The following is a 20213-nucleotide window of genomic DNA, read 5'->3' as shown; positions in this document are numbered from 1 at the left end:
GTTCTCACGGATTGCCTTATCTGCATCCAGAAAGACGGGGCTGAAGTATGCGGTTTTGAATCATCTATAACAGTTAAGGGTAATGTAGAATATAAAGTGTTTCTTTTTTCGCATAAAACGGTGCCTCTGTAGTTATACCGGGTATGTTCTATTGAACTATAGTTTGATTTCCTGGTTTCCTATACCTTTGGAATTTTTATTGTTTCTTCTTTAAGTGAACTGTTCGTACTGGTAAAGCTAGCATGTGCACCAACATGATGTTATTAATTGCGCACCAAACATCTTGAGATAGAAAGTGCACGAAGCAGGTTCTTCTTTGCATTAGTGATAGCGTACAACGCGTGCACCAAATGGGTTATCCTTTCGTTGCAGCCTTCTTTCGGAAATAGAATAGTATTGTCAATTTATATAGGAATGTGGAGCATCTAAATTGCTAAACAATAAATGGAAATCACCACGTATAAAAATAAAAAAACAACTTCATCACACTTTTACGTCGCGTCTACACGTCGGCTCTCGGTAAGATTTGTGACCGGCGCATTTACGCGAGAAAACTTCAGGAGCCAAGCGATTCCCGTTTATCGAGAATCTCGTTTTATGTATCGTGTAAGCTGACCCAAATGTCAGCGAGACCTTATTCATGTCCAAATACTCGCAGATTTGTTTTTTCGCTATAGAGCATTTTGCTACCTCGGCTGAATACGCATACTGCCTTAGGATGACACAAGCATGTGAAGAACATGCGAGCGTCGCTTCCCGTTGACAAACGAAACCAAGCCTCTGGAGACGAGATCTTCCGCCTTCCACACTGGCTGCTTCTATTCATCCCGCATGGAGATACCAATCCAGAACCCAGCAGCACGCCGCCTTATCAACGAAGCCACTCGAGTAAAAAACACAGATCATATTTTTCTCTCGCTTTTCTCTATGGAGCTGTCGTTGCAGTCTCAGTGCACCCCGTAACATGCCCCTCACTGCCCGCTCCGGTATTATCGCCACAAAGTGACACCCAAAGCTCGGCTCCACAATCAAGAAAACGGATACACTACCGCCTAAAAGAGGCCTGACTTTTGGGATACAGCAAGAACTCAGGCTTTCCTAGAATCTTACGCTCTTTGAAGGAGGCGAAGAAGGAAGGCAGGAATTGATTCAGCCTGTCACGTGACGTCGGTTTATCGTCTGTATCAGAAGCAAACAACAAAAGAAAACAAAAAATCTTGCTTGTCCAACGGCTGTGGGGGGTCCCGAACCTACTTAAGCCTGCCCCGGGAAGGCGATCCATTCAGTGCTCACTCCTTGGCTATGGGAGTGTAAAGAACTGCATCGTCATGAGAGTCCCCTACGTTCTGCCTGTCCTGTTCCTTGCTGCAGCTTCGGGTGAGTGGAACTCTGTGAAACCTCGCTTTTTTTTTTTAGTAATAAACGGATCATCCAATTTACGGTAACAAAAGAGGGACATGGAAAACAAGCAGACAACAAAGCAGTTGTCTTTCATGTCCCTTTTGAGTTATCGTAAATCAGAAATCATCACGCTCAACTATTTAGAACTCAGAACAAGTAACCTCTTCGTGCGAACACTTCATTGCAGCGGGATGAGCCACATACTTCTCACTAATCCTATCTAAAGTGATACAATCGTACAGTCGGATTATTTACGTAAACTTTCAAGAGAAATACTAGAAGCTTCTTGCAGTCCCAATAAGCAAGAATTACCATTTCGTGAAATCCACACATTAAAATACAAAATCTACTGATCGAAGACGGTAAGACCCGCTCCAACTACACAGATTATTTTCTACGTGTCGCTCTTTTCTAAGAGAAGCCATATCTAACCCGTCCGACAGTCACAGAACCGTCTTAATATGTCTGTTCATCTCAGAGGATTTATTTGAGAGCAGTCAGTGTGGCCCCGGAGACTATCTCGGTACTTTAGACCATCCGCGTGCACCAGTACATTTCGATAGAAATGTTACAAAAACAGCAATATGATATTACTCTCCAAAGTAACTTTAGGAGGCCTTGAATCGTCTTATAGAGATTATGACATAACGTCAGCTGGAAAGGGAGAAGAAAAAAATATTTGATATCAGTTTACTGGATGTTTCTTTTCAAAGGATCGTAGCATTCAAGTTTGCGCGTAAGCGGGTAAGATAGGCATCTTATGAGGCCCGAGTCGAGTAGGGCCTACGACCACTTCATCTAAAAGTTTCGCGATGGGATATCGCGCGTATGCGATGGCCTGTGCTAACATTGCAACCACTCTACAAACTTCCGTCCGTATAGCCTCCTAGAAGTTCCTTCTAAAAGTTTTTTTTTGGTGGATCGTATTTTAATAACTTTTTTTTTTCTTTTTTGGTACATGCAGCCTTCGAAGTGGGCAAGGACTACGTGTACCACTACAACGGAAAGCTACAAGTCTATAACCCGGAGCAGCCCCTACAGTCCTCGGGATTCGCGTTCCAGAGCAAGGTCGTCGCCCAACCCAGACCCGACCACACGCACTTCAAGGTAAAGTTGTTCTTCTTTTCACGGACGTTACGCTTGATCACAGACATCACCACAACCCGATGGACTGAATAAAGCAGCGCGAAAAAGTGTATCGCAAAGTACTCGCCGTCTTTATGCGTTTGCTATGACCAGCTTAACCAATCACACACGAAAAGCAAAAGCACGGGATTACGTCGCATTCACTGTGAGGGAGTTGATTTAGCCGGTAATAGAAAAACGCATAAGGACGACGAGGAACCGTGGAAACATACCTTTGGTGCTATGCTTGATTTTATCCATCGCATGGCAGCTTTGGCTGCAGTGGAACTTAGCGCGAAACGAAGTACGCACGGCAGGTTATAGCTTAGTAAATAAAGCACTCAGCTACCCGACGATGTAAGTCTAAAGAATAGACAGCGCTCCCTAATATAGATATATACGGGCATGTAACTATTTCACAAAGCGAACACTCGATGAATAACGGCTCGTAAACATTTTAGCAGTAAAGCAGGTACCCTTTCGTCGAAAATCCATCACGAAGAAATAACAAACATCTTTCGACGCTCTTACTTTCCGCGGCACTTGTTTCTCAAAGCGGCGATGTTTAAATTCCCCGGAAAAATGCACGGGGGCAAAAAAGTAGCTTGCCGATGCGTATGTATCGATACAGCTAGGTACTACAAAAACACCCAAAATAAACGAGACAAAAGAAAAAGGGTTAGTACAACATACTGTTTAACTTTCCTGTGATATATGCTTCCGAGCAGGAATCCGCACAAGTCGAATCACTGGTTGCGTCGAAACGGCGAAGGAGGATATAAATTCAATACAAATGATCTCCTAAAAAGCCAATACATCTCTTAGGTGGAACTGCTAATAATCTGTGAGTCTTCTGGCACTTATTAAGTAAGCTGCTCAGTACTGTTCGCGTAATTCAGGCTACTGCCCGCAACTCCTAAATGAAATGGCCTTTTTTTTGTTAATACAATTACATTTTGTGACCGCACATCGTGCATAGTAATGTGTGTCTGATTGCATTGCCTTACGGTTGCAGATAATCGATTTCGAGGTGGACACCTTCAACGGCGAACATGTCCATCTCAGTGACCACCAGTTCCACTACCACTCCACCGACGCACTGAAGCAATTTATTGAGAGACCATTTGCCGGCAAGTTCTCCGAAGGAAAGGTAAGCGAGACTCGAACTTTACCATTGCCTACATGCAGCTGTGTTCATTGCCATGCATTTCACAATGAACACTGTCTGAAAGCTTTCTAGCCTCGACAGACTGATACCTTAAACAATTTTAATTAAGACATCGTCCCCACACTACTCGAATTTATTGTTGGCTGAATTCTCGAGGATTTTGTTGAAACGGAAATAAAAATGTAATTGTATAATGTGTAATATATTTGCCTAAAAGATGGCAAAGGTTACCAACAATCATGAAATTGAATTGAAGTAAAGTGCGTCTAATCTTGATTTAACCTTGCAAATGTGATTTTAACCAAATGCTTTGAAAATAGAAAGCCCCTAAGACAGGGGCAAAGTTGCGTGCTTTGGTTACGCAGTAGAAGAGCACTTTCCGGGGCGTTCAAATACCTTTAAAAGATCTGGCAGTCAAAGCATGTTTCATTTATTGACTCAGTTTTGTATTTCTCCTGCGACTTGTCGAGTCCTTGTATTATTTACAATATCCGAAATGTTGTATAAGCTAACTTCAAGCGCCAGCTTTTCTTTGAAGCGAACACATTGCGCGTTAAAAGATTTCTCTATATTTTAACTGGCTTTATATATATTACGTGAGGGGCAAATATAAACTATTATGTAAGATACTAAGTACGTCATTATTCTCGTTTATAGCTCGAGGCCGCGGAGCTGGGAAAGAGCGAGCCCATGTGGTCTCAGAACATCAAGAAGGGTGTCCTCAGCGTGTTCCAACTGGACCTCGTCAAGGGACGTCATGACGATCCCCACGCCAAGCAGTTCTACGTGAAGGAGGTACGTATAAAACTCTTGCATCAGAGAACGTTTAGAGAACCTCAAAGCCGGCCTTGCTAAGGAATCCTCCGGGTTCTTTCAAGAACTTCTCCACTGTTCTCTGCATCTCAATAAGGAGTTTTAGTAGGTCGTTCCGATGACTACAATAAATATAATCGAAAGTCCTCCGACTCCTTTGCGCATGCATCGAATGGTTATCGGATATTGTTATGGGAGGTATCAAAACGATCTACTAAAAATGTTCTACTGAGTTTACCGGGGGCATCGGAGACAGGCTGTGGAGACCACAGCTTGGAGCACGAGGAGCGATAACGTGAACTGCAGAACCCAGACACCCTGGGCTTAATCCTCACCTCTGCCAGTTTCATTCTGAATGGGCTTTCTACATACAAGCGGTGTTATATTACTACTGCATTATGGACGTTAAAAACAACTGGCTGGCATAGGTACTGCACGGGTTAAATTTCTCATCTACAGGGGAGACACCAAACGTCCATTGGGGCAGAATAATTTCCCGCTGTCCAACCATACACAGAACGCAGCTACTTTTTAGCGACGTCACTTGATTAGATACAATACCAGCAGCATCAACATTGGAAACACAGCGGAAACAAATTAAAAGAACAATTTGTTCCACCACTGCTTCAAATCACAGTTGTTAATGCGTTCCTGAGGACAAAGCTTCGGAACGCGTTCATAATATTCAAAATATTCTGCTAATTCAGCGAGAATGAGTTTCAAAGCCACGAACTTGAGTCACGAGCGAGTATTCGCAATCAGGTAAAAATGGCAGCACTACCTGTAAATTCCGCTGGATGCTGGAGCTACGTTTCACACAAAGTAGGCCACAGCAAATGCTAGAAGTTTAGCATTCGCCGGCTGCTAGAAGCCAGCGGATGTTAAACGGCAGTAGCTGCTGGAAGCCAGCGGCCGTTGGAAGGCAGCGTGTGCAGGACACCAGTAGGTGCTAGATTCCAGTGGCTACGAGACACCAGCGGTCACCAGAAGCTGGACGACCTGCCAAGCGCCTTCTCCGTTGGCTCAACCAATCAATCGTGCCTTTTGCAGGACGGTCTTCACGGAAACTGCGACACCCTGTACGTTGTCGCCGAGGATGAGGGTCACCTCGAGGTCACCAAGATCAAGAATCTCGAGAAATGCGACAAGGACCACTTCGCCATCTACGGGAGGATTAAGGCGCACGAGTGCGTCGAATGTGAAGCCCAGGAGTCGGTAAGCATTGCTGGACTGTACACGCAAACAAAACGATGTCACTGGCTGACTGAGACCGGCAAGGCGTGTCTTTCTAACGCCTCCATCACGCGCTCCATGACTTACACCGTGCTTTGACTGAGCGCGTGAGCTCGAGGTGCTCGAGATGTCGAAGCGTTGCCAAAGGTACAAGGTCGCTCTGGAGGGGGGACACCTGGAGCCTTTCCCCGCCATCCTCATTTTGTCAGTGACTATAGCAATTTAATGATATAATTGCTTTGTTTACGGTTTTTGTTATAAAGTGATAAGCAAATTAAACCATCAATATTAGTTCTTTGTTAAACATTATATGTAATTCAAATTGGGGCTGTAAACTATTGGTCGGCGTAGACAGTGGTTAAACCAGATGCAGTTGTCACGATGGCATGATGAGAAACGAGGACGATAAGAATATCATCTGCGTTTTCGCTTCGCTGGCCTTGCGCCTGTTTCTCGAGTAATCAATTTTAACGCCCACCTCCGCGCTCCCCCCGTGCTTCAAGTCACCTTAAAGTTATAACTAACCCATTTTTCTTTTAATGAAGATCAGAAAGCGTTTCATCGAAACCATAGGCTTATTTTCACGAATTATATATTGATTAGTTTATTTTACGTATTGTCTTCTTTTAGTTAGTGTGGCTCTTGGAATCCCTGACTTCCGCCGAGGCAAGCAATTTGCTCCCGGAAATAATTTTTTTTTAATTTTTTTCTCAATCATTTTAGTTTTAGACAGCTTTTGGTCTTTGCAGAAGAATCTGCTACAGATTACACAAACAAGGTAACTCGGTAGCACGTGTCTCGTGGTACATTTGTACACGTACAGTAACATTGCCCTCCCGCTTTGCCATTGCAGCACCCCCTGGTGGCCACCGCCCAAGTCAAGTACTGGCTGGATGGAACTCCAGAGCACTACGTCATTGACCACGCCTGCGCAACCTCGGAGACTGTCTTGAGGCCTTACGGCCAAGGAAAAACATTCGTTGTCCAGCTCAAGTAAGAGACGGAAGTGTTAAAGATCATTTCGCTTCTTAGCCAAAAAGGCACCGAAATGCTCAGTCTCTTCATACATGCCCTAATACTTTTCATCCTGTAACTGGAGTATATTTTGTACATTAAAAAAAGAGAGCTTTTTTAAGTTCCTGAATTTTTGGGTACCTAATTTTCCTTTTCTTAGATTAATCGATAAAAAAAGCACTAATGTGGCCGAAGCCTCCGGTATATTTCATTGCACACGAGGAAAGCAAAACATTTCCATTTCAGTGTTAAAAAACTGAACTGTAGTGAGTTCGATTCCAACACTGTCTCTCGTAATTGAAATCTATAGCGCGTTATTGTTCAGCTGAGTTGTTTTTTAAACGGCGTCGTTGAATAGTAGATTCTTGCAAAATAAAACGAGAAGCAAGTGATCACTCATGGAGCATGTCAGAGAAAAACCTAGGTTGGCACAAGATTGGCATTTCCATAAGGGCCTAACTTGGGTCTAATGTGGTTTTACTTCGAGGCATTATTAGTACAAGAATACTTCTTTGGACGTTTCTATGGCCTTTCTTTGGCTCACGGCATAATTGTCAAAGTGTCCGACTTAGACACCAAGCATGAAGCGAAGAACCAGCAATGGAACCTGAATCTGGCACTTGTCTGGCAATTTAGCCTCAAAGTTTTCACATGAAAGCCGAACACCAAGAAACAAAAGTAGAGTCAGTTTTTTTTTTTTTCAATTTAGGCCAGAAGCTGGCAGGTGACAACCAAACATCCATCAGTGACGCCTGACTTCGGCACGTTATTGGCAAATTAGGACTGAGATACCGACACTCAGGCCAAACACATTTGTGTTTGGCTCTAACTTGGCTTTTTTGGGCTTCTTTAAGGCCCTACATCTTTAGACAAAAAAAAGTTTGGCTCAAAAGAGGCAATCCACTTCGTTATATTAAATGTTTTATGAATTTATATAATTTACGCAGCCGCACCTTGGATTTGGAGGAGGTGCACGACGCCAACACCGACACCCAGCTCCCAGAAGACACGGAAACGGTGGACCACCTGAGTCAGACGCTTCCAGTAGGTGATCATGTCGAGACACTCCAAGATCTGAAGAAGGTCAACCACTTCGTCGACTACTTTCAACTCACAAACAACAAAGAAAAGGTAAGGCTAAGGATAGATAATATATCTTAGGTCATCGGATGACTATACACGCTAGTTTGTAGAGAATTCTAGAAGAAAATGTAGAGGGAGGCGACAGAAATGTAGAGTAAAGGCCAGTTCACACGTATACAGCGCAGCGCTAGTCAACACAAAAGGCTAATTCACACACTTGCGATTGCTTGCGACCGTGTGCATTAAAACCTCTTAAAATCTCTTACGATGAGAGAACACACGGACGCCACCTATCGGATGGCCTTGGAACGCTTGCAGTTTCGGTATATTTCCTGCTTTATCGCATATTAACCTTTTGTTTTTTTTACTCGAAAAAAATTTTGACAATGTTATATACCATATTTACTCGGGTAATACCGTAATAGCCACACTGTTTATGAAGAAACCCCGAGTGCTCGCTTTTCCGCCGAGCACGCGGCCTGCCAACCACCGCGATAGGCATCATGATTCCAGCGGTTTACGGGACAGAGATAACATCTTCGCGCGAAGATACCATCCGTGAAGATTGCATTTCTATGGAGAATCGTGTTCTCTATTTGGTTATTCGCTATGTTATTTATGCGCAGCGCGATGATTGACTGTATATGTATTCTGAGGTAAAGCAGAAAAGCAGACGCAAGGGTAATGTTCTTAATTAGTGCGGCTATAACTCGAGTAAATACGGTATAAGCTTTCGCTGTCGTTGTTTTTTTTTTGTGTGTGCGTGTGTATATTTTTGTTTATCCGTATTCGAGGGTTCATTTGTTTGGGGGTTTATTTTTTCCCACAGATGGTGTGTTTTTCGTGTAAATTGGATAAACCTTAACCAATTGACACACACACAAAAAAAAACTATTCTATGTGGGGGTGTCTTCGAAAAAAAAAGACAACATCGAATTCGGAAAGAAAAAATAAGCACCGAAAACACGGAACCCTAGTTATAAACGACCAGTTCTCATAGGCAGTATACGTACATGCCATCTCGAAAATACCGCCGAACCACCAGCGCTCTTATGAAATGCAGTTCTGGGGTCACCATATAGATGGCGCCGGCGTGCCAGCGTGTTCTTTTGTTGTATGACATCCCAAGAACTCGATCCAAAGCAAACGAAGGTGTGTGAAAGGGCCTTCACGAACAACGCTGGTGCCGCGCTCTGTCACTAAAACACCGCAAAGTAAGCGCTGCAACATCAACACTATTGCCATCGCTGACCAATGGCTACGAGCCGGCGCTGTGCTTCATGTGTGAACAGGCGTCCCTATGGCTGTTCAGTACAGTAAACGACTGCTTAATTAACATATGAAGGACGTGATGAATTTCGTTCATCTTATTATCACTTCACAGTCAATAAGGCGTCGATATTACCCGAAAACAATGCGAAAGAAAACTCACGGAAACAAAAAGTTAATAATATTTTATTTTATTTCATTTGATTTATTTACCTCAAAGGATGATGCATTACATGAGGGTAGACGGCAAAAAGAGAGTATTATTCATGATAATAGCATAAACAAAAAAGAAAAAGAAAGCGAGCAGTTGGTATAAAAATTTATCAACGACCATACAAAGTAAAACCTAAATCTTCAATATGAATATACAGAGATTTCATTGATTAAGCGGTGCAACGATGCTCATGATGGTAAAGTAGAAACTGAATGGCCAAGCTGTAATTTACATTCGAATAAAAGATTAAATAAATAAACAAATCTAAGCAGCTTCGCTTAAATGACATAGGATCGGATTGGGCAACTATTCATGTGCGGGGTGAGACTGTTCCAATCTTTTGTACACAATGATATGGAAGAGAACATGAACGAGTTAGTGTGTAATTTAGTTGGTTCAACTTGGCACGCGTGATGAAGCTTGGGAGATATGAAGCGTTCAGGTATAGGGAAAGATGTCCCGAAAAGCGACTACCTGTAGTACATTTGGTGGAAAAAGCATCGACGAGAACTCTTACGTCAATTTTCTAAATAGGCTAGTTCTAGGTTTCTCTTCAGGTCTGAGACACTTGTTAGTGAAGCGTTACCCGCGGCAGATGAAACATGCGGTTTCGTTTTGCAAAGAATATAATTTTAGGCTTAAATCATTTCGGTCGTACGTTTCTTGAACAGTCAGCGACTATGCGGACCGCAAGTTCGTCTGCTTGATGCGCAGCAGTCGCGGTGACGTCATAACGACGCCGAGCTCTGATTGACCCCGATTGAAAGGATAGCGGTTAGACCTCGAGGCAGCTAACATTGAGGTCTACCCACTATCCTACCTAGCACAGCCAATCAGAACTCAGCGTCTTTTTGACATCAATACAACCCCCCCTCAAGGAGCAGACGAACTTGCGGTCCGCATAGTCCGGAAATGAACATGCGCCTTTTTTGCTTTAGAATCTAAAAAAACAAACAAAAAAAGTCCTGCAGAACTCTGCAATGTTAGATGCACGTAATTCACACGGTTAGAAGCGACGTGGAAATACAAAAGAATGGCATGGAATTTTGGCTTTAACGCCGGTTAACTCTGATTATGGGCGTGCATCTTAGGTATCAAGTCCGTCAGTTTGGAAGGTTACTTTCTCGACGAGAAACACTAAAACCATTCTATTTTTTTTACAATTGCCATAAATAGTATCTGTTTTACTTTTTTATAAAACATGCACGGAGGAGCTGAATTCCGATTTTTTTATCACCTCAAATCAATATTTGGGATAAAGAACACAAAGGAACCATCATGGACAATTCAGCTTGAATGTTATAGACACTGGAAAGTCCCACGCATTTATGCACATTTTTACCGGAGCACTTGGAATATATACTTACACTGTAGTTCGGAATTCTACCACACTGAGATGGTAGCAGGCACGCTTCTTAACAAGTCTAGTGTTCCTAGATTGCAGAGTGCTTACAACTGCCACATCGGGGTCACGTGGTTTATGGTGGCCTTTGCAATACAAGCTGCGTGGAGGAGTCAAAAGCCGCCATCGTCTGCATGCGTCACAGACTGTGTACCGGCTTTCCCCCTCGACCGTCGACAACCGCATGCGTACTTGCGACCAGCGATTTACTCGCAAACGCTCTCCCTTGCTCGATCTGCTCCCTCTCTTGAATCTAGGCTCTCTAATTAATGCACGCTTCATTTCCAGTTCGTCGCGGGTCTGAACCACCTCGCTGCCCTTGAGTACGAAGATGACGACGTCAAGGATGTTCACGGCAAGGAAAGCGGAGGCCTCCAGTTCCTGGTCTTGTTCAACGCTCTTTCCACTCTGCATTTCGAAGATGTCGTCCAGGTGTACGAGCAAGCCGTCGCCAGCGCACCGGAAGCAAGCCAATCTCACGTTAAGTGAGTGCATCCCCAATTATCGGTGTAGGATGTTTGAAACAACCAGAATGCCTAAAGATGCAAACGTGACGAGTTTAAGCCTGACTTTGAGGAACTGCGGAAGCGGGAGCACCGGCGAGCCACTCTATACCCGCTGAGAGACGCTGGAGCTAGGCGTTCGAACTCCAGCTTCTGCGCGAGGAAAAGACGACGCTTCGGTTCGCTCTGATTGAAGGGAGACAGTGGGTAGATTTTTAAGCTCAGTCTCTTTCTGATACCATCGAACATTTCTTTCGGGGTCCTTGTACCGGGCGTTCCCTGGAAAAAAGAACCGTGTTTTTTCGGCCCGCAGAATAAACTCCGCATCACAGAAATTTCTATATCAGTGAGATTATGACACCAGCGGTTGGGATATAAAACCTGAATGTTTAAAAACATTACGTTACATGAATTAAAGAAAAAATGTTTCTATGAACCGCCATCCTTCTAAGCCTAAGATCGTTGAAGAAAATAGAAATAGCGTTGCAGACGCCACTTATCTCAGTAAAAAAAAAAGTCTTGTCAGCAAAAATTATATATATTATATTTATATAAATATATAAATTATACAAATGTGGAATTTGTATTATACAAATTCCACATGCGTCCACAACCTTAGATATTGTTTTGACATCGACTGATTAAAAAATTTCATGTTTATCAATTTTATTTTGATCCGAGTAACGTCACGTTCTCAAAAAGTTTGAGTTTTGTTCGAATCTGTGACGTCGCATTCTCACAAAGTTTCATCTCTCTCGGTGTATAGCTTATTTTTGCGCGTCGAGAAACAATTCTTTCTTCTGAACGCTTCACTAATCTCTAGACAAGCTAACGGTCGTGTCTGGGATTTTGTAGATTGACATTCCAAAGCATCGACTCCAAATTTGCCCAATCATATGGAATGTGCCCTCGATGTATCCTCGCGTCTTCAGGAGACTGTTCCTGGACCTGCTGTCAGCTGCTGGAACGAACCCTCAAGTTGCGTTCGGCCTGCAACTGGTCAAGGAAGATAAGCTCTCGGACGATGAGGCTGAGCACTTCTTCACCAAGTTGGCGCTCAACCTTAAGGAGAACAGCCCTGCTCTTCTGACTGAACTTGCCGTATGTTTTATGATTTCCCACTATCGGATTTTCTTGGGGGAATATATTGGAAAGTAGGCACGAGCGACTGTCTCGACGCTCTACAAAATATTATTGCAACCTTTTCTTTTTGCCAGATTTTTTTTTTTTTTTGCGATCACAAAAACCTTGTTTTTGTACGGTTGTGTCGCCATATTTTTGACTTGTTTCCATGTCCGACCGAGAAAATAACCGAATATCCGAGAAACGAGACCCTCTAACTTATTCAAAGCATTGCTGCTGACATCGAGTAAACAACAATTTGAGAAAAGTTTAATCTCACGATGCATTAGAAAAATCTGAGTTAAACGTTAACGCCATTTATGCTTTGAATGCGAACTGAAACTGCTGGAAACATTTGGCAAGCCTTTTTCAAAAAAATAATTATATGCAGAACCGGTGTAGCTCGATTCCAATATAAGATATACAATTGAAAAAAGTTGCCAGTTTTTACTGATAATTTCTTAAACGTTTCTGTTTCTTGCCTAGGATTTTCATTATTGTTGTTTCTGTTTGTATTTTTGACATTCTTGCAGGAGGTGTGTGAGCACGTGAAACCGAAACGACAAGTGTGGGTCAACTGTCAACTCGCCCTAAGTATCCTCGCAGGCCAAGAGGGTTGCGTTCGCGCTAAGACCGACAAGGAACACGACGAGGGATTCTGCAAGCCCTCTCTGGTGTCGCACTTCTTTAATGTGAGTGTTTCGAAAAAGGTCATGGACTGGTTGACTTAATTGCCCTTGATCTTTGTTTGATTTTCGGGAATCATTCCAATTGTTTAAAATTTGTTATACAAGTTCATCTTCCACCATTTTATTTCGTTATTTAACTGGCACACATTATGATTCGGAGCCAACATTTAAAGTGGTCGCATTTGGAACGTAAATAGAACACTGTTGTGAAACTAAACTTATTCGTTCAGCAAACACGTACAATGCATAAACTTGTCAATTCTACATTCACCAGATGCATTTCAGCCGTGCAGCATAAAACAGAAAAGTGATTGTTTCACTTTAATTTTAAGAAATATTGCGACAAACCAAGATTTTTCGAAATAAAAGTCAGTGTAAGTAAAATGGCGTCATAGTTCATAGCTCCAGCACTATAAATTGAAGAACTTCATTATTCTTGAGAAATGCGTCGTAAGGTATGTTGGTTTCTAAACAATCGCTTTGGTCACCATTGTGGCAGGTGATAACAGATGCATGTAATAATCTGCCCGCTTCTGTTGTAATGATCTCTGCTCGCATAGAGTCAGTAGCCCATTGTAAAATAAACATTTTGTCACATTTTGTTGCACCAAGGTGTTCCACCTTGGTCCAACAAAACGAACATCGATAGCAAGACGAAGCCCGTTTAATGAAACGCTTCAGTTACCATTTTATGACAAACGAGCTGAAATCAAACCACTTCTCACAAAACAATACCGAACGGCACCATGTTACTATAAACTGTGCCTTATAATATCAGATAAAGGCAGACTATACCACGTAAATGCAGTGTCATATACTGATCATATAGTACACACCATACTACACTATAGGCTTATAGGCTACCATACTGTGTGATACGATACCCATCATAAAATGCAATAACATAAAATAGCACACCACACGATACTGCAAGTTACCTCACCATTCAATACCCTGCCATACCATACCATTACATAAAATTTGAAGTTTTCGCATACCCTTTTGCCTCCTCCGCTACTCTCTCCGCAACAAAAACGTTGCCACTGCGAAAGTTCACCTCTGGCCTTGTCTGTGGAGTTCAGGATCTCCCAGTGGGTTGCGAAGGGCGTTGCGGGACAGAGGAAAGAATATCCAGAAACTGACTAAAACCATAAGATACAGTATTCTACAAACCATAATTCAGCTTATCACACCATATTTAATAGTAGCATATCATACCACACAATGCCATACCGGACGATACTACACTATATTACACTGCACAATACTATACCATATCGTTCGATAAGATCACAAACAATACTGTACCATATTTTTCTGCGCTTATAGGTGCGTGCAAAATGCTTCCTTTTGCAAACTGACGCTCTTTCTTCTTGCGCAGTATTCGGTCAAGCCTGAAGACAAGAAGGACCAGCCGGAATATAAGAGGACCGCGTACATCAAGGCTGCTGGCAACCTAGCCACCAGGGGCGCCGTGCATTACCTGGAACGCTTCATCTCCGATACCAACCAGCCAGAGTACAGGAGGGCTGCCGCCTTCTGGGCCCTGAGGCGAGCTGGCTCGAAGCACCCCGAACTGGTACGGTTCCGTTTGATTCCGTCCGTTTAGCGCTGTACTTGGTGTTACCTTGAAGGGATGGTACAACGACAGTACGACACTTATTTCTTGGTCTATACGTATTCAAAGAAGCAGTATCACATCAGACACACCAATATATTCTTGAAAAAAACACGAAACAAATTTTAAAACGAATTAAACAATTAGTAAAAAGCACCTGGTGGATGTCGCTAAAGCATTGTTTGTAATGCCCGTCCAGAAACTCTGGCAGGTAGTGAAGATGCCTTCTCGCCTAGAATTGCAACTCTTTGAACCTGACGTCATCCCGCCCGCTCGCCAGCCATCACAAAACAAGAGGGGAAGGAGGAGCTCCCCTCTTACTGGGACTTTCTTTTGTATGTCCCAGACGTCGCTATTATCCCTCTTCAAGATTATAGATTAACGCGCCGTCACTCGAAATTCGTACAAAAGCAGCTTTGGGGTTAGTTGCGGTGGCCCGGTTGCCGGCGTGCTTCGACCGCTTCGGGGCCTGGAACGGCTAGGGCATTCTGATGAAGTCAGCCTCGCCGCAGCTTTGCTCGTCCCGAGACAAAGTACGTCACGATGGCGCCGGATGTGACGTGCTCTCCGCTGGCTGCTCTCCGAGCGCTTGCCCGAGTGGGCCGCTTATAACGAAAAATATAGCCATGAGGCTCGAAATAGAAACGTGCGATTGTCATTTACGGATATTGTGGTAAATGTCAAATTTCGTTGAAGTATCCCTTTTTAAGACCGAGCGCTGTTAAAGCACAGAAGACAAACGGCAGACGAAAAGCGCCCAATCGCGGCTCATTCTATGCGTTTTGATTGGATGAGCCGGCTGGTGAGCATGCGCGGAAAGACGGCAAGCGCAATGACGTTGCGCTTTTGGCGCTGTTAAATTGCCCTCTGGGCACGTACCGTCGGCTGCACTCGAACCTAAGGGGCCCTGGAGTGGATGCTGATATCGTGTTTTTATGACGCCAAGTCAATCTACGCCCTCAAAGCATGCTATAAAATCTAATATTACAATCACGCATAACTTTTTTTTTACCCATAAATTCTTAAATACGCGACCAAACACCGCAACAAGCCTCCTTTTTTTTTATCTAAAAAAAAGGGCATGTCGTGGTGTCTGGTCGCATGTTTAAGAACGGAAACGGTACGCGTAAATGTAGATACGGGTTTTATAAAACGGTTTGGGTAAATGGAATGAGTTCGGACCATAAAAAGACGCTCCCGAAATTCACCTTAGTGCACCTTTAAAGGCCGACCTACAGAATCGTCTTCTGCCGGGGTGAAAACCGGTTCCCAGTTTCCTCTTCTCCTTTCCCTCTCGCACACTCCTCTTCTCGTCTCCTAAACACGAGAGAGCCTCTGAACTACTAATCACAGAAGGGAGGAGGGTGTTCCTCTTTCGCGGATGGAAAGGAGGGATTGAGGGAGTTTTCTTCTTTCTGGTTTCTCGCCGGCCTTTAAAGCTGCACTGAAGTGGTTTTTGAGATAGTCGTTTTATGGCGGTAACGCGATCTACACGCTGAAATCAACCTAGAAATATAAAAGTTAGTCATATTGGCATATTTCTCCGTTAAAAGAAAAATGTTCGAAGTTCGTGGAATCGCTCTTTCCCATGACGAATTCCCCGAGTGAAGCGGTCGGCGAAGATGCGAGCGAGCGGACGGATCAGCGGAGTGATTCAGAGTCCCAAGTAGTCCAGAGCTGCCACTGCCTCGGACGAACTACGTTTCAGCAGTTTGCGCGTGCACGTGATGCGCATTAACAATCTGACGCCGTTAGAACTGGAAATCCTTCGGCGGACAAGGCTGTTTATACTCCAGTGTTGGAGAACGGAACGCGAGCCAGCGCCATTCGACGTGGCGACCGCGTTGTCTGGTCGATACAAATCATGCGATCCGTGTATGCGGTTCGTCCGTGTCGTGTGGTCATGCTCCGAAGCAGCTATTTTAGGCAATGATTAGCAGTTTGAAAAAAAAAAAAAAAAAGATGGGGATAACGAGTGCACACCAGACTTTACTTTCCCCAAAATGTTACACAAATGCCGACGAAAAAAAATCACAACATTCGTCCGTCAAAACTAATCGCTTGGCAGGCTCGCCGGAGTCGTGTTAAATCCCGCCGCTAGATACGTTGATGGAAGCGGTGCACTTGATATTCCACAGCGACCTCATTCTGGCGGATGGCCATCATAGCTAGCCTTTCACGTTGACTCAAGTAACTATCACGAAAGACAGCGTACGCTGCCTAAATTACTTCAAAAATTCTAGTCCACTTTACGGAGCTCATACAAACAATACAAAATTTAGTCCCATATTCATCGCCCTACTGCTACTATCCTTCGCGCACTGAGACACACCAGTTGACATTTTCTGGCCGGCTAAATAGCAGCTGTCTCGCTGGCCCCGCCGTTGCCGTAGATTCGACGGCGCTTGTCGTTTCGAACTGGAACGGCCTTCGGCGCGTCTTCGAACTTTCATCTTTTGCCGGCACAACGTGCATGAGTCCGACAGGTTAGGGCTACGAAGCGTCTAGTGAGTAGAGCATTTTCGAAGCAGTCCACGTCCCTGCGCGAATGTTAAATGTGCACACCAACACAGGAACACAAAATGAGCACACGACCCACGGCAAGAATGGCAGGTTCAGATCGCAGAAATGAGCGTCTCACACACTCCGACTGGCCCCGACGGCTACGACATTGACACTCTCGAATGGGATGCTCGCGCGAGGGCTTCCGGCAAAGCCACTGTCGTCGGCGTGCGGATTGTGCGGTTTGTTCTTCCGTCGTGAGCTACGCCGCTACGCCGACGCGCCCTGGTCTACGCTGCGCTACGTGGCGTTGCTCATGAGGCTGGAGTAAAGACTGCCTCAGCCAGCGTCGGCTAACGCGATCGGGCGCGAGCGCTCGTCGACGTTACGACGCGCGACGCTGACGAGTAGACCATTGGGGGAGATCGATGAAGACGAACCGCGACTGTTCGCCGCGGCCAGGTCGCGCGAGCTACCACCCGTTCTAAAGAATACGAATGATATCCATCGATGCATCCATCCATCTGACGAAGTCGGGCGGACACATCGCTCTGGTTACGGCGAAAAGCGAGGAAAAATATAGTGCGCTGGTTTCGAAGCGAAATTTCAGTATAACGCCTTTTTAACCAATAACATTTTGTGTCTTAGTCGAAATGCAATGCAAACGTTCTCAGAACTAGGTATAATGAGAACAATCGTAATCTCCATTGGTCCAGAAAAAGAAGAAAAAAAAATAGAACGCAAGAGAAAATAATTCGCGTGATTTGTACTACCGTGAGAGCAGTAGATTGTAGCGAGTGACATAAATCAAGCTCGCTACAAGATATTGTAATTTGGAAAAAGACATAGATTCGGAACAAGAACAAGACAAGCGTACAAGATCGATGGATAATTGCCGTCCTTAATAAAAATGTAAATAAAACACACTAAAATTTCGCTATCTTTATATCAGTTTGTCAGTTCGCCAGCTCCAGTGGAATCGCATGTGTACTTGACGAAAGACTACTCCAGCGCCAAATGTAGCACCCTAATGATATCTTCACATTATTTAGAAAGAATGGTTAGCTCCAAGCACTTTAAGGATTTAAAGCTAGAGAGAAAAAGAGGAACTCTCCATATTTATTTGCGTCAGAAGTCTAAAATGATGTACTTTATTGATCGACACCGATTAATATGGCTACGCATTTCCTGTTTTAGGACATTTACTCCCAAAACTGCCTATGTACTGCCACCCCACATGGAACATGTGAAAAATGTACGGCCAGTTGGCCCCTGGAAATTTGATATACGAAGCTTGTATTCTTGTGACACTCTGCGAATAATTATTTGAATGTTCAAATTTGATAATGCGCTGACACAATCGAAAAACCAACATATTTGAACTACTATTATCAGTATAATTATTTTGTTTTCTAGACTGAAATTACCGCATTGCCGATACAAGTAAATACTCTGTAATTGAGGTAAACAGGAAGTCCGACAAAAAAAATAAGCAGACGAAGGGAACCCCTGGGTCACCAAGAAAACAAAGTGGCTCTACTTGTTCTTATGAAGAGTCTAAAAGTGCATAGATCGCAATTTGTGTCCTAAACGCACTTGATATTACGTTATACTATTTTTTTAAATCATGCACTCTTAAAAAAGCTTCGGCTAAAAAAATTGGGTTTTGTGGATGTTTATACGGCCTAGAACTTGGTCTGCTCGACGGCCGACGAGTCTTCCAGTGCTTTACAACCGCTAGCCCGAATTCTTTAACGTTCATCACGCAGTAGTGATACATGACCCCACGCCGGTACGATGCTCATCCAGATCGAAGCCGGCAGGGGTGGGGATTGACCCCAGCTTCGGCTAAAATACACACAATGCGCGTGCCGTCCTACTTCCTTGATCAAACACATTCGTATGAAGGATTGACCTTACCTTCTACGACGCTACAACTGGATGCACTATTTACCATGCAGGTGCGCGATATCGCACTTCCCGTGTACAAGAACAAGAGCGAGTCATCGTATCTGCGTATCGCGGCGTTCACAGCCGTCATGAAGACACATCCAGACCTCTACCTGCTCAAGTACATCGGCCACAACATCATCGACGACCCTAGTGACCAAGTGGCATCTTACGTGACCAGCCTGTTCCGTAGTTTCGAGAAATCCAAGTATCCCTGCCACCAATCACTGTAAGTCAGCAAAACTGCCCGCTCCAGAATGTGCACCCAAACCAACACGCAATTTCTTTTACGTGATTTCTATCTCGTTATAAAACGAGATGCCTGGGCCAGTACCATGCGGAGAGCAAGTCGTCTGCTACTTGCTCAAAACATGTGATGACGTCACGAAGACGTCAAGCTCTGATTGGCTTTGATTTGAAAGAACAGTGGGTAGTCCTCATTCTCAATGCTATAGTCAGTTACAGGTTAAGAAGGTAGCGGCAAATGCCCCTCAAAGGGAATCGGATATCCCTCCGCCACCTCCGCATCCAATAGCGTCCCATCGTTTCCGTGACGTCGCGGCCAACGCGCGAGGAGGGTCTTGCCTTTCTGTACATATTTGCTTTATCTTTCGACTTTGACTTAGCACTGTGGAAGCCACGAGAGGGAGATTAGAATTCCACCCACCGACGGAAACAAATACGACCTTCGGGGATTAGCTTCCCCCCCGATGGATACAAAGGCTGCTTTCAGGGGCTCGGTTCCCTCTCCGATGAATACAAAGGTCGCTTTCTTAAAAAGTGGGATCGGAGACAAGTGGAAATCCATTGAAGCGGAACAAGGAGCGTTTCCAGTGAACTCTTCTTTCGACTGCGGTGAGATTTGAAACGGGCGCATCACACTTGTGGGAGGAGCTTCTCCTACCTTCTTGACTTGTAACCGACTATAGACCTTTCCAGCGGCAGTCTCGAACGAAGCGATTTACAGCGCGTGTCCCTGGTTTTGAGAGTTTACGTCAGTGTTGCCCGACTGCGCTGAGCTGTGGAGTTCCTCGTCAGTAGGCTGTGGCAGCCTGCGTTGGGCGCAATTCCGGACGCTGGTGGCGGCTGAATTGCCGCGTTTTCTTT

The 20213-nt window shown here is 44.3% G+C and overlaps 1 protein-coding gene across 1 annotated transcript in view; it reads left to right on the top strand.

Moving 5' to 3' along the window:
- Positions 1-1312: 1312 nt before the first annotated feature.
- The window catches only part of LOC8035572 (vitellogenin-6-like), a 37534-nt gene continuing 18633 nt past the window's right edge, over positions 1313-20213 (top strand). The window contains exons 1-12 of the mRNA XM_029970586.3: positions 1313-1377; positions 2366-2508; positions 3542-3676; positions 4352-4489; positions 5558-5722; positions 6594-6733; positions 7702-7885; positions 11011-11207; positions 12158-12326; positions 12881-13039; positions 14418-14615; positions 19118-19335. Of these exons, the coding sequence (XP_029826446.3) occupies positions 1329-1377; positions 2366-2508; positions 3542-3676; positions 4352-4489; positions 5558-5722; positions 6594-6733; positions 7702-7885; positions 11011-11207; positions 12158-12326; positions 12881-13039; positions 14418-14615; positions 19118-19335 (1895 nt within the window). The 5' untranslated portion in view covers positions 1313-1328. The remainder of the gene's footprint in view (positions 1378-2365; positions 2509-3541; positions 3677-4351; positions 4490-5557; positions 5723-6593; positions 6734-7701; positions 7886-11010; positions 11208-12157; positions 12327-12880; positions 13040-14417; positions 14616-19117; positions 19336-20213) is intronic.

Source organism: Ixodes scapularis, unplaced genomic scaffold, assembly GCF_016920785.2.
Source record: "Ixodes scapularis isolate PalLabHiFi unplaced genomic scaffold, ASM1692078v2 PGA_scaffold12__126_contigs__length_90152505, whole genome shotgun sequence".
Taxonomy (NCBI): domain Eukaryota; kingdom Metazoa; phylum Arthropoda; class Arachnida; order Ixodida; family Ixodidae; genus Ixodes; species Ixodes scapularis.
The sequence above is the reverse complement of the archived record's forward strand: the minus strand, read 5'-3'. Positions and strand labels throughout refer to the sequence as shown.